We start from the raw sequence: 14,050 nt of genomic DNA on the forward strand, positions 1-14,050 counted from the left end.
GTGCCCGGTACATAGCCTCATTACCTGGTGGTGCTCACCACTTGACTTTCAATCCAAATATTCACTAATTCAAAAGGCTGGGCCTTGCCTTCAGTGGAGATCTTTCCAGCACAGTATCTCTGGGGCTTTGATTCAGAAAAGGCATTTCATACAACTCTTTCAATATGAGAGATAATGTATTATTTGCTTTGTTTTATGAGCTGGTATCTCAGCCTTAGCAGCATCAAATTACCTACATAATGTAACCAGAAGGGAGTGTAATGTAACTCTCTTAGTTTGCCTGTAAACTGTGCCAAAGACTGAAAATATTAGGTTACATGAATTTGTCAGTTCCTAATTTCTGGGTTTTCAGTAAATTTTACCTGATACTGCTAATTTACCTTCTGTGATCGACAGTATGTTGACAAAAGTCTTATTTTTCCCTTAAAAAGGATTTTAGTTTAGTGATGGGGCCATGGATTATCTTTTCTTCTTACTTTTCTACATTTTCTTTAACAAGCATATGTTACTTTAAAGTGAGAAATAGTTGGGGATGCAATTCAGTGGTACAGTGCTTGTCTACAATGTGTGAGGCTGTGGATTCAATCCCTAGTACCAAAATAAATTTTAAAATGAGAGATAACCAACATTAACAAAACTTACTACTAATCTACTAAGTCTGTATAACTCTTTTATAAGGCAGAGAAACATTTAAAATCCCACGTTCAAATTGCTAGTTTAAGTTTGTGGGAAAGCAGTTATTTGAGGAACTAACAATCCTAGTGAAACAAGAGGGGGGATTTGGGATTAGGTAGGATCATGAAGACAAAACGTTTCTCATCCAGATTCAAGGTGTTTTCAAGAAAATGTGACTGGAGAAGAGGATTTCATTTTGTAATCTAGGCCAACAATGAACAATGGACAATAGACCATGGACCACTAGACAGTGGACCTTTGAGGTTTCTGGAAAGCCTCTGTGGGGGCAAGGAATATTTTTACTTGGTATCCAAGGAAATTGCATGGATTAGTCACTTAACTAAAAAAATAGTACAACTTTGGCTGCTGATAAGTTATTTAGGGTTAGAAGTTAAGATTGTGTTAAAGTATACATAGTGCATGAAAGGGCTTCATGCACTGTGAAGGACTACAAATATTTGGTGCTGATGTTTCCAATTATCTCGGCTCTGAATTATCTAATGGAAAAATGAGTTTAAACATTACAACTAGTTGTGTGACTTCAAATAGTCATTCTTCCTTTGTTTTCTAGATCAATAAAGACCTTTTGGCCTAACTTGCCTCATACCATTATTTAGAAGTTTAAATGGATGTGGAAATGTTTGGGAAAGTATGGTGCATGCTAAAATCTGAAGTGTTATTCTGTAGCCTCTGAGTTGGTCAAGACTTCCCAGAATCTTAAAATACAGTGAATTCTTCCTATGATGTAAGAAAAACTCTCACCTGGGCCAAGGATTTAACTCAGTGGCACTGTGCAAGTTTAATCGCCAGTACCCCGGGGCCAGGGGGATTGGGACAACCAAAAAAACCCCACAACAAACCCTTACCTTAGATATGTTCCAATAGTTAATATGTAAATGTAGTGATTTTTCTTTTCATATTATTTCTATAAACTTCCATAAGGAATAAAGGTTTTTTTTTCTTGTTGTTTCAAAGAAGACAGGTAGAGTGTAGCATGCTGTTTGCAAATTGCCAAATCAGGAACCTATATTGTGGTTGAAGACTTAGATACTTTTCCCTGAAGGATGAAACTTTATGTACCTGGGAAGTCTATATTGTTAGTGGAGATTTAGGGCTTTACTCACCTCTATCTGGATGTGTAAAAAAATCGTCAGGCACAAAACAACCAGGGGACTGTAAGGGGGCAGCAAGGCAGCAAGAATAACAGGAGGTTGGTATTTTTATGGCAACTGGCTGCTGCCGCCAATAGATGCTTAATAAATTCTTCCTGATGCAATAAATGGTGTATGGTTTGGACAAGAAAAACATTTGTAGTTCTACTGGAGCTTTTACCCACAGAAATGCTATTTTGTTGCTATTAGTGTGATAGTACAACAGACTAAAGCAGCAGTAAACCAGAGAATCATCTTTTGCACAGCTATTCAAATCTAATAATGAAGACTTCGAAAATTATTTGGTTGATAGAGGCCACATTCCACATTTTATAGTATTTGTTATAGTAGAATTATAGCGTAATTCACAGTTTTTAGATTTAAAAATTATAACCCATCAATTCAAATTTTTTTGTGAAATTAGACATATTTATTCAATGAGATTTAAATCTTCAGAGAAGGTGGGATGGGTAGGGGAAGAGTAAAAAGGGAAAAGAAAAAAATGTGAGAGAATGAAAAGATGAAAATAAGTGTTTGTAGATGGGGAGGGGAGGAGGGGGTGAAGGGAGGGCAGAGGTAAGGGGAAAAAATGAGAATCAAGACTTGTCATGTAGAGGTACAAGATCCCAACAATGAATGTAACTGTACTGTATCTCTAAAATGTACCAATAAACTCAATTAAAGCTGAAAAAAAATAATAAATCTTCAGAGAAACTCCATAGCTTTTTAAGGGGAAGTTTGTTCTACTCACAGGTAGAGATTAGGGTGTATGTGTACTTTACATCTAGAAAGTATCCTGACTTCCTTCTCCTGGCAATGTTTGTCTAAATAAAAATCTTTCTTTAGGATGAGCTTTATCAAGGGTCAAGGGTCTTGTCAAAAAAAGTAGCTATTTATCAACACTACAACAATCTATATGTAAAATTCATTTAAGTTATTGGTGTAAATAGATTTATAGGGACAGAAAATATTTCCACCTTTTCTGTGCCAAGCAATCAAGCAAAACACAAGAGCAATGCAATTTTAATGGGCAGAAGCCTGGGGACAGTGGCTGTGCCCTGAGTAATACACGATCGCCGCCTGGAGGATTCATTTGAAACAAGCAGTAACCAAAGATCCTAATATTTTTAATAATTAAGATATCACATATGAACAAGTAGGGACCAAAGCAAGGAATAAACTACATTTAATGTCCTTGAACTTCTATTTCAAGCTTCCAGTATGTGACTCTTTCAATGTTGTTATTGAGATACTTCCAGCCAAAATTGGAAATGAAACCGAACATTTTAAAAGCATTAAATTAGCTCATCAGCAAATACAGTTCAGGAAGAACTAGACAGGAAGGAAATAGTTTACTGTCGTGCTGCCTCCTTTCTCTACCCTAAGTAATTCCTCATACAAATCATCAGAATTTTTATTTACACAAAGATATAAATGACTGACATTTTAATCAGAAGCATTCACATTGAACGAGTTGAAAGCCTTAATTAAAAGAGGGAGATAGGGCTGGGTGTGGTGGTGGCTCATGCCTGTCATCCCAGCACTTGGGAGGCTCAGGCAGGAGGATCTCTGTGAGTTCAAGACCAGACTGGACTACATAGTGAATTCCAGTCAGTCTCAACTACATAGCGAGACCCTGTCTCAAAAAACCAAAAAATAAAAATAAAAAACAAAAAGAGGGAGACAGGGAAAGATAATCAGAATTTCTGGAAGATGTCAACTGTTGGAGAGGCTATGGTAGAGTAGGATGACCATCTCCTTTACAAAATTCTTAACTGTTCCTTTTAAACTAACAAGGGTGTCCCTTTACTGATACATTCATTTTAATAAAAATGTTTTAAAAGGAGTATTATACCCCCCAATTTTTTTTAATTGAGTAATTTAACAACGGCACTTGTTTCTACATTTCTAACCAGATACTAGTATTTTGGGAACATAAGTTTCCTACCTCAATGCTTCCTAATTACCTATTATTAAATGACTTTTTCTTTCTTCCTTCCTATCTTTAAAATTCCAGTCAGTTGAGGGGCAATACTTGTGCAAGTATATAAAAATTGTATGGCAGTATCTCAAAGTTTAGTGCCTGTTTCTGTCCTTAGGTTGCCCTGGACCACCACTAGTAGTGTGTAGACTGGTAAGGATTTGTGGATTCATTGGAGGGTCACTGTTTAGCTCTTGTTGGCTTTTCTAAAAAAACATTGGGATGAATGCCACACGTGGTGGCACATACCTATAATTCTAGCATTGGGGATGCAGGAGGATCACAAATTCAAGGCCAGCCTGAACTACAAGGACAAGATATATTGTCTTAAACAAAAATCTGGATGATATGATCTAATGATTTCTGTCCACCATTACCACCATAGTTATATTCAAGAGCTTGATTCACACCTTCCTGCTGTTGTTTTTCTTTCACTTCTCCCATCAATTTTTTTTGGGGGGTGTACCAGGGATTGAACTCCCGTCCTTATGCTTGCTAGGTAGGCAGCAGCACCACTGAGCTAAATCCCCGGCCTCCTCCCATCAATTTTGTAAAGAATGTAGTTTCTGAATCCATAGTAACAAAAATTGCAAATTTTGTCGGATGGCCATTTTAAACTGACCTCTGTGTGAAATGTTTGCATATTTCCCCTATAATTTTGTTCAGTACATGTTCTCTTCAGCAGCACATTTACTTCATTCAGTTCAACCCAGTTCAGTTTTGTTAACTTTATTTGCTGTGAATTTGGTCTAGACAACCAGGAACTTGTGTAAGACACTTAGGTAGCATAAAAAGTTCAGCCATTTGAGGACTAACAAGAAATTCATGTAGCAAAACAATGTAAATGACAGGAATCATGCTTTCTTGATTGAAAGATTATAGGACATCTTCAGGTAACTTTTTCTTTTTTTGCTAAAATACAGATTGAAAGACTTGATTTATAAGTAATTATAACATTGTGAAGTTTCTTTCAGTCATTGGTTAGACAATGAATTTTTTTTATCTCAATAACCTTAAACAGAAAATCCCATATATGCATAAAGTGTTCATACATATCCATTTATAAGGCACAAAACTCACAAATCTCTGAAAGAAAAAAAAACAAAGCTTTGAAGACAAAAAAGTAATCTAATAATAGAGAAGCCTCATCAAATTGGAAATTAAAGCAAACCACTTCCATTTCTTAGTAAACAGGGATGTTATACTTTGGGGAAACCTAGCCTGTGAAGAGGGCTCCTCAGCTCTTCCTTTGACGTAGCCGCTTTCACTAGATTAGTGCAGAAGTTAGTTCTTAGAGAGGGCTGTTGTGGCCAGAACACATTACTTTCAAGTACCACCTGTCCCACAGAAGCTTCTGGGCAGCAATGTTACAAACAGCACACTTTGACTTCAGAGTGCCTAATTCACTCATTCTTACTCAAAGGAGGCTTCAGAGACCAACCACAGTGAGCATACATGTTTGCTTGTCCCAGAGCGTGACTATTTTAAGGGTTCTCCTCTAAACTGAGGCAGAAATGCCTGCCTGAGAACCCTGAATTGGGCTAGGTACATTGGTCCTGCATGGGGCAGCATCTACATAGAAGACTTGACCTTAAGTTCCTCTTGAAATAATCAGATCCCCTGAGAATACTTAGAACCAGTTCACTCTATTAAAGGTGTTTTAAACATGCTGGTTATATCCACAGATCCCTGGAGCAACCCCTATATCTACTTGCCTGTAAAGCAGCCCTTTTCTAAATAGCTCTCAAGGTGCTGGGAATGTAGCTCAGTGGTGCCTCACTTGCCTCAAAAGCACAAGGTCCTGAGTTCAATCCCTGGTACTGGGAGTGGGGGGATGTGTGGAGAATAGAAAAACAATGTTAAATTTGGGCCAGGGCTGTAGCTTAGTGGCATCGCACCTGACTCACAAGCCCAAGGTCCTGAGTTCAATCCCCAGTACCGGGAAGAAAAACAAAACAAAACAAAAAAAACCTTTCAAGCAATCCTGCAGTTTGCAGTATATAACAAAGGTCCCATGACACAAATAGAGCAAGGATATGTATGCTCTGTGGGTGGGCCTCCTGGTGGCTCTTGGCACTGTAACTTTCTAGTACTGTTTACATTGGCATTATATGAGAATAATGTTTAATGGCTCCAAGCATTTCCTGGAGTAAGACTGCTTTATAGTCCTTTTATATTATCATGCAAAATAGGGATGGGAGTAAACAGCACTTCAGACTACACAGCTAGGCAGACAGTTGTCCTGAGAAAAGGGTGTTACAGTGGATGAAAGTAAGGACCAGAAGTCAGATGAATCACATAATTCATTATGTGTAAGGGTTTCACTGAATCATCTTGAATATTGTAACTTTTCCACCCTAGGTAATCTGAAATCCAAATAACATAGGGTCCTCAGGTTAATATGTTCAACTGCCAAAGATCAACACAGTACAGCTATTTCAGTAGGATGAAGACCAGCCACCTACTTACTTCCCAGCCCAATTCTATTATCCATTTCGAGGACTTGCCTCCAGAATCCATCATGAGAATTCTGATAAATTTTCAGACATGAAGATGGTTCTAGTTCTGTGTCTCATCAATCTTATTCAAGATCCCTTCCTTTCCTTGTAAGGCCAAGACCCAGAAGAAAAAGGAATATTTATTTTATTAACAACAAAATTCTTGAATCCTCTGGCTTCAAAATGCTGGAGCCATAGTGTATCCTTGGAAATACATATTAATTTAAAAATCAACACTTGAAAAGTCAACGTCTATTGTTGCATCAAGTATTCCCCAAATCAAAAAGGACCACCTCTATACCTTGCCTCCACCAGCAAGCCTCAGGACTCTTTCCTGGTCAGTCTGGCCTTGATTTTGTGCCTCAGAAGAGCTGCAGTGGTAGCACTGCAGGCAGCCAAGAAAAAGAAGGAGAGGCAGGCTGTGTAGACGGACATGGAACTATGGCGCTGCAGGAAGATCTCTCGACGCCCCTGGTAGTCCAGGAGGATGGCCTCCAGCTGTGAGAGCGTGCAGATAGACAGAAAGGCATGGAAGATTTGATGTCCATGCCCCACTATGTCACAGGACCCGGGGAAGTACTTCTCCGGCACTGGGCAGGAGAAGAAGTAGGCGCTGACCAGGAAGAAGAGGATCTGGAGGGTGTGGTACCAGGCCGCCTGTTCCTGGCAGCCAGCCAGATGGCAGAGAGCCACTCGGTGTGCCACAGGGCTGATGTCGAGGATGAAGGCCAGCCCGGCTGGTACCACTTGACAGATCTTCCTCATAACTGGGTAAGGCCTTCGGTAACGGTACTTGGCGTAGCAACAGCCAGCGCAAGATAACCAGCCACAGAAGGCAGCTGCCGGCAAGAAGAAAAGCCAGAACCGCTCGTACCAGGCTTGATCAGAGCTGTAGAAGAAGTGTGCCAAGGCGCTGCCATACTGGTAAACGCTGACACCAACATAGTCCACGAAGTAGAAGGTGTAGTGGGACAGCTCCGACTTGGACTGCAGCAAGTGAGCCAGAAGGCTGCAAGTGAGGTAAGTGATGGAGGACAGGATAAAGAGGAGCAGGGGCAGGGCGTGCGGGGAGGTCCAGGGCAAGGCCACGGCCTCAGCAAAGGCCCAGAATCGCAACAGGACGGCCAGGGCCGCCAGCAAGTGTGTCCAGACGTTGACCACCTCGTTGTGTTTCTGAAAGAGGCTGAGGAAATAGTAGCGCCACTCGTGGCCGGTGGGGCGGTAGCCAGCGCGGATGTAGGGCTCCCGGAAGAGCTGGGGCACGTCGGTCTCCGGGACGGTGCGGGGCATCTGGGGAAGGCCTCCCTCCAGGATCTTGGGCAGGCGGCGCAGCTGTGGCCCGCTCACAGACAGTGTGCTCAGTCGCTCCAAGATGGCGGTCGTCATGGCGGCGCCTGAGGGAGAGAGGCAGAGGGAGGTTGGCCAAGGTAAAGTGGGAAGGCCAAGGCGCTGTCTTATCCCAACGGAACGTGGCCTTCTAGTTCAGCAGGGGAAAGCTAGGAGCTGCGGTTGGCCTCTCCTTCACTTCCCTAAGGATGGAAGTTGGAACAACATCCCTCATGACTCTGATTCTGTCACCATCCTGGACAGTGTGGGTGAGGCACACGCACATCTTATAAAATGAGAGTGTTACCTACGCCAGTGTGATTTTATGCTAAATAAGATTTAATAATTTCTGGAAGGTAAGTAAGGCTACTTTTGAAGGATATATATATATATATATAGGATTTTCTAGGTGTTATTAAAATGTAATCATCAAGCCAGGCTTTGTAGTAAATGTCTGTTATCCCAGTAGGGAGGCTGAGACAGGAAGATGGCAAGTGGGAGCCCAGCCTGGGTAATTTAGTGACTTAACAACACCCTGGCTCAAAAATCAAAGATTAGCCCTGGGTTTAATCCACAGTAATGCAGTAAAAAACGTAATCATTAGGCAGGATTGAAATATTATAAATATATTGAAATATAATAATATGAATACTGATAGTAGCCTCTAATTCTTTAGCATCCACCTAATCTTAAACTAAAGAAGCATAACTGAATCCTTTGTAGAAAAAAATGGATGCTCCTTGAGACCATACTGCTAAGTGAAATAAATCAGTGAAGGTTAATCACAAACATATCAATTTTTAAAAGAATACAATTGCTTATCTCACTCAGCAATGAGGATGTTGCAAAGATATAACTCCTCTGTATGAAATGGACTTAAATTTCCCTTTGGAAATGCAGGGATGTGAAAATTTTAAACTTGTATTCAGAAAGAGAGGGGTTCTTTTTCCTTCCTTCACAACTACTGAAAGGGGTCTCGTGTCCCTTTGGGTGCCCCTTCCCAATTAGGCCACTCACCCACCGAGAGGTCCGGCAGGAGATCTTTATTGCAGAGAGTCAGGTGGAGCACAAAGGCCGGGAGGCAGAGAGGGGAGAGGGAGAGAGAGAGAGAGGGGGAAGAAGAAGCAGAAGGAGAGCGAAGAACAAAGAAAGGAAGGTCCTTTTATCAGTTTTGGGGTGGGCTATTGCTTATTTATGAAGAGTGAGCTACTTTTAACCTATCACAGGCCAGATTGCTTTTATGGGCCCAGTCCTGCAGACACAGGTTTTAACTTCCTGGACCACTGTGGCCTTGGGCGGGGAGGGAAACCAGAGATAAGGGCATGAGGTCATTTTAGGAGCCAAGATGTACTAGGAGAATGCAGCCTGTGAGGCGGCGTCACAGCATACTTTAACATGATCAATTCCCTAACAACTACCTCTTCCCTCACAACTACAACAATGGTAATGAGTCATAATTATTTTATTAACATCAAATTCAGAAGCGACTATCCAGTAGGGTCTTGTTCCTCCCTCCAAAAAAAGGCCTCCTTTCACCAACCCAGAGTGGGCAGTGTTTCCAGAAATAAACTTCAAAGGGCCAACTGCAAAGTGTGAGCCTATTTTGGAGGAAGCCACGAAATAGACATCATACAGGCACACCCTTCCAGCTTTTGTGGATGCCATTGTAAGGACCCCTCTCTCACTCCTAGCTTCTGTCTGGATGCACTCCTACCCAAGATAATATAGTTCTTAGCTCAGAATGCTATCCCTTGCATAGGGTTCACTACAACCCTATGAACAGCATAAGGTCAGGCTAAGCTTTTTCAGAGTGAGGGTTATTGGCTCACACTGTTCCAGGCTACACAGGTCAGAGGAAGAATAACGTAAGACCCCTGATGCCAAGAGGTTTATAAGAAGACAGCCAAAACCACCAGATGGCATGCAGTTGCATGAAATACAAACAGGTCTGAATAGAGTAGGAAATGCTGGGGCAGCCATGGCGAAACAGATTTGTATTAGGTCAGGAAGGCTGAATAGGGCTTAGTAGCCCAGTTTGGTTTCATTAGCAGCAAGCAAATGAACCTGAGCATATGAGCCTAAATGGCTAGAAACTCTTGGATCCTGTCCACTGACAATTGTGAGTATGGGAATTGAGTGGTTTTCTGGTGAGTCCAGGAACAGAAGGGCTGTTGAGAAATAACAAGCAAGGGATTAGGTAAGGTAGCTTAGGTTTGAAGTTACAGAAGGAAAATGGAATCATTTGTCTCCTCTGAAGGTTTTGGCATTTTAAACGCTTATTTCCCTTGAGCTCTGCAGAATTCCCACAGCTACTCAAAGCCTCCTTTTTTCTGGCTCTGCCTCTGTTTTCTTCTCCCACCATCCCTGTCAATTGTGGTATTCCCAAGCTCACCATTGTTTGTTTACAGTGGAAACTGTAAGCTCTTATCATGCAAACATGACCTTTCTCTGTCCACTTCCTTATTCCAGCCTCCTTAGTCAGTCTACATTCCCCTCAACCCAGTTTCCATGGCCTGAGGTCTGAATCATAATGCTGAGACTTATTCCAGAGTGCCTCCCACTACCGTTCCTAGCAACTCCAGCTCACATTCAACACTCTGCTTAGGAACCAACTCTTCCAGGAAGCCTTTCTTTTTTCTTTTTTTTTTCTCCCTTTGGTTTTTTGAGACAAGGTATCATCACTGTGTTTGTAGTTTAGGCTGGCCCTGAACTCACTATGTTGCCCAAGCTGGCTGATCCTCCAACCTCAGCCACCTCAGTGCTGGGATTGCAGGATGTGCTCCTACAACCAGCTCAGGAAGCTTTTCTTAGCCCCTAGAGTGGGTTAGGGCTCTTTCCAGCTCCTGTAGTACCTAGCTTTGCTTCTTTCTATTTGTTCTTTGCTGGAGCCATAATGATTGATTTATTCCATTACTTTCCCATTGGCTACCAGCTCCTTTAAGGACAGATTGTTTAGTGTAGAAGTTCCTATATTTTAAATAGTCTGGCATATAGAAGATTATCTACTGAATAAAGACTGACAGAAAAAAGAAATGAAATCTGGCTGTTAATATTTGCTCTACTCTGTTAAACTGTGTGACACACCCAAGACATTCAACTAGAGTCATTTTTCTCTTTAAAAAGGTGGGTGGGAGGAGGTGATTTCCTATTGAAGATTGATAGGAGAAATAAGATAGGTAAAAAGGAGAAGAGGAAAATTGTAATTTTAAAATTGTACTTTTAGTGAAAGCTGCAGTTAAACGACATAAGCCTTGTCAAAAATTCCTATGGTCCTTAAAGCCTGCTATGGTTTGTGTTTAGATGTCTCTTCCAAAGACTAATACTTTTTCAAAGGTGGCTCAATCTAGAGTGTGTGAATGATTCTTGGTGGGGGTAGGCCCAAGGCCACTAGGATTAAGGGAATGAGTACTACCTGCCCTAAGTAGTCTGACTAAGATAAAAAGGGCAGAAAGATGCTTGTAAGGCCCCTTGTTGCTTTTGCGGCAGTGTAGGCCCCATGAACTGTTTCTCCTCTGTGATGTTCCTCTGCCATGTGTCACTGCCTTGAGGCCAGCCCATTATGGACTGAAACCTCTACAAAGTTTGAGCTCAATAAACCCTATAACCTTTAACTTTGGTTGTCTGGTATTTTGTCTCAGCAATGAGAGAAAAGTAACTAAGACAAGACACGATGAACTTTGGCCATTCCCTTTTACCTGTAAATTGGCCGTTTTCACTGTGAATAGACCGTTCCCTTTTCACCTATGAAATAGCATTTTCCCTTATGGATAGTCTATAGCTCTAACACCTGTGAATAGGCCATCACACTGCTCTCTCACAGAAAGGGGTGTGGCCTTTCATTTGTTTTTTAAATTTTGTACTGGGGAGTGAACTCAGGACCTTGCACTAGTGAGGCAGGTATGGCACCACTGAACTAAATCCCTGGCCCTGGCCTTTCATCTGTTGAACTCCCCCTTTCCATAGATTCATAAATTCTAGAGATTTTCATCCCCAAATCCTCCATAAATATACTCATTTCAAGGCTGTAAGCACCCCTTTTTCCCTTTTGAGAGCCTGCACTCTATTCTTTGAGTGTTTGCTTTTGAAACTCTGTATAATAAATCCCTTTATGCCTCTTACTGATGTATCCTAAATATTATTTTTCTGTGATGGAAGTCAGGAACCTCAACCTGCCCTTGAGTGGAGTAAATCTAGGTTCCTCACCTCCACCCTGGGGGTCTCCTTGGAACACTTTCCAGTTGATAAGAGAACGTCTGTAAATAGTCTGAAACCTACAAAATGTTAAGGAAATACAGCATAACTGCTGTCTTTTGCTTCTGTATTTTGCTTTGCTTTGTTTCTTAGGACAACAATACCAGACGTTTCACCATTAACTACAAAGCTTGAAGGCACATAGCCCCAGTTTAAAATGTTATAAGATTAACAGATGCCGGAGGTGCTTAGCTGCATCCCCAGGGTGAGACTAGTTGTTCAAACTAAGATAACAGTCACCATAACTTACACAGTACACTTAGACCGGAAACCCTAAACTTTCTGTAAATCATATGACTATAAAAGATTGAAGATGAAAGGAATGTCACCAGTCCTGTTTTCCTAACCCTGACCCCCACCTCTTGTGGACTAGAATATCGAATTAGGTGAATCCTAAAGATAAACATCCTAACCACAAAAGAAGTGCTACATTTGGGTTAAAATTAAACTGTCTTATGACTGTGATTTGTGATGGGAACTGAGAGAACTGGAAGGTCTTACTGAACTACCTAAAATGAGGTCATGATTGTACAACGCCTATAAAAGGCAGATTGTAACCCAGACCAGGGTCAGTCATTTGGAACAGCCCTTGGTGCAGGCCAACCCTTTGCTAGCAAAGTCAATATTTTTTGTTTTGCCCACTCTTGCATCTCTGTGTGTCATTACCAGTTCCTTCTGTAACATAGTGACACTATCTATTCACTTCTCTGGGAAAACAAAAAGAATAAATAATACTAAAATGGACAGTAGTGGACTAGTACTTTGGAAAGGCAAAACATGAACAACGGAGTTCTAGTAATATATGGAATAAAGAACTCACTGAAGGATATGACTTAGTAGAGCAAATACATACTACTCTTTTCTCACACAAATGTATATGAAAAGTTGGCCCTCTGTATCCATGGGTCCTCCATCTACAGACTGAATTCATTGAATTAAAAAAATTTTTGAGGACTCCGTATTAGGTATTATAAACAATCTAGAAATGATTTCAAGTATATAGGAGATGTGCATAGGTTATATGCAAATTCTGTATCACTTATATAGAAACATGAGCATCTTCAAATTCTGGTATTTTTAGAGGCTGTGGAGGGAGGGGCTGGAACAAATCCTCCACAGATACTGAGGGCCAATTACATGTATTTTCTACCTTATAAGTGATTTTTAGTGCAATTTTTGAAAGAAAAGAAAAATTTTTCTCACCATCTTCTTCCTCTAACTCTCCTTTAAAGGTGTGTGTGTGTGGGGGGTTTGTTGTTCTGCAGATTGAATCTAGAGCCCATGCACTTGACACTTTTAGTTAGATTCAAGTTATGATGGAATTGGAATTGAAGTTCTATTTGTTGAATTCAAAATGTATACCATGAAAATTCTTCTATTTATAAAAAGTCAAAAATATTACCTCACGCCTTGGACTGTGTAGGGATTCAGTCTTAAAGCTTTACCTTATGAGCTTCTTTTAGAGTATTTAGAAAAAATAAAATAAAATTCAGGAAAACTAAAGAAAACATCACAGTAATAATTTGATATGTTAGTCAAAAATTGAGCATTTATGTGTTTATTTTAAAAGAGAAAAATATGGCCAGGCATGGTGGCACATGCATTCCAGTACTCAGAGGCTGAGGCAAGAAGATTGCAAGTTCAAGATCAGCCTGGACTAAATAGTAAAACCTTGTCTCAAAACAACAAAAAATAAAAGAAAAATCATAGCATTAATTTTTTTTCCCAGCATGACTGATAATTGAATCCAGAGCCTATGCAATGAACTACATTCCCAGTCCTTTTTGCATTTTTTATTATGTGAAAGGTTCTCACTAAGTTGTTAATTTTCCCAGGTTGGGCTCAAACTTTCAAAAATCCTGCCTCAGCCTCCCACAGTGCTTGGATTATAAGTGTGCACCATCACATCCAACTCAGAGTACTGTATTCTCTTTTTTCCTTTCACTTTTTTTGGTCATAAATTTATCTTATTAGTACATGTTTGCAGTGATTACATTCACTGTCAAGTTGGTACATATGCATAGCACACCTTAATTCTTTTTGTGTTCCCTCCCCCTCCTCTCCTTCCCATCTCCCTCTAATCCTCTAAAATCCCCTAAACTGAATATATATATATATATATATATATATATGTATGTGTTTGTGTGTGTGTGTATATATATATATAT

General features: G+C 40.5%; 1 protein-coding gene across 4 annotated transcripts in view; it reads right to left on the reverse strand.

The window, feature by feature from the left end:
* Positions 1–5,716: 5,716 nt before the first annotated feature.
* The window catches only part of Paqr8 (progestin and adipoQ receptor family member 8), a 40,954-nt gene continuing 32,620 nt past the window's right edge, over positions 5,717–14,050 (reverse strand). For all 4 annotated transcript variants that reach the window (XM_010631087.2, XM_010631089.3, XM_010631088.2 and 1 more), the window contains one exon: positions 5,717–7,699. In XM_010631087.2, the coding sequence (XP_010629389.1) occupies positions 6,627–7,691 (1,065 nt within the window). In that variant the 5' untranslated portion in view covers positions 7,692–7,699 and the 3' untranslated portion in view covers positions 5,717–6,626. The remainder of the gene's footprint in view (positions 7,700–14,050) is intronic.

Source organism: Fukomys damarensis, unplaced genomic scaffold (assembly GCF_012274545.1).
Source record: "Fukomys damarensis isolate Sample0158 unplaced genomic scaffold, DMR_v1.0_HiC HiC_scaffold_14, whole genome shotgun sequence".
Taxonomy (NCBI): domain Eukaryota; kingdom Metazoa; phylum Chordata; class Mammalia; order Rodentia; family Bathyergidae; genus Fukomys; species Fukomys damarensis.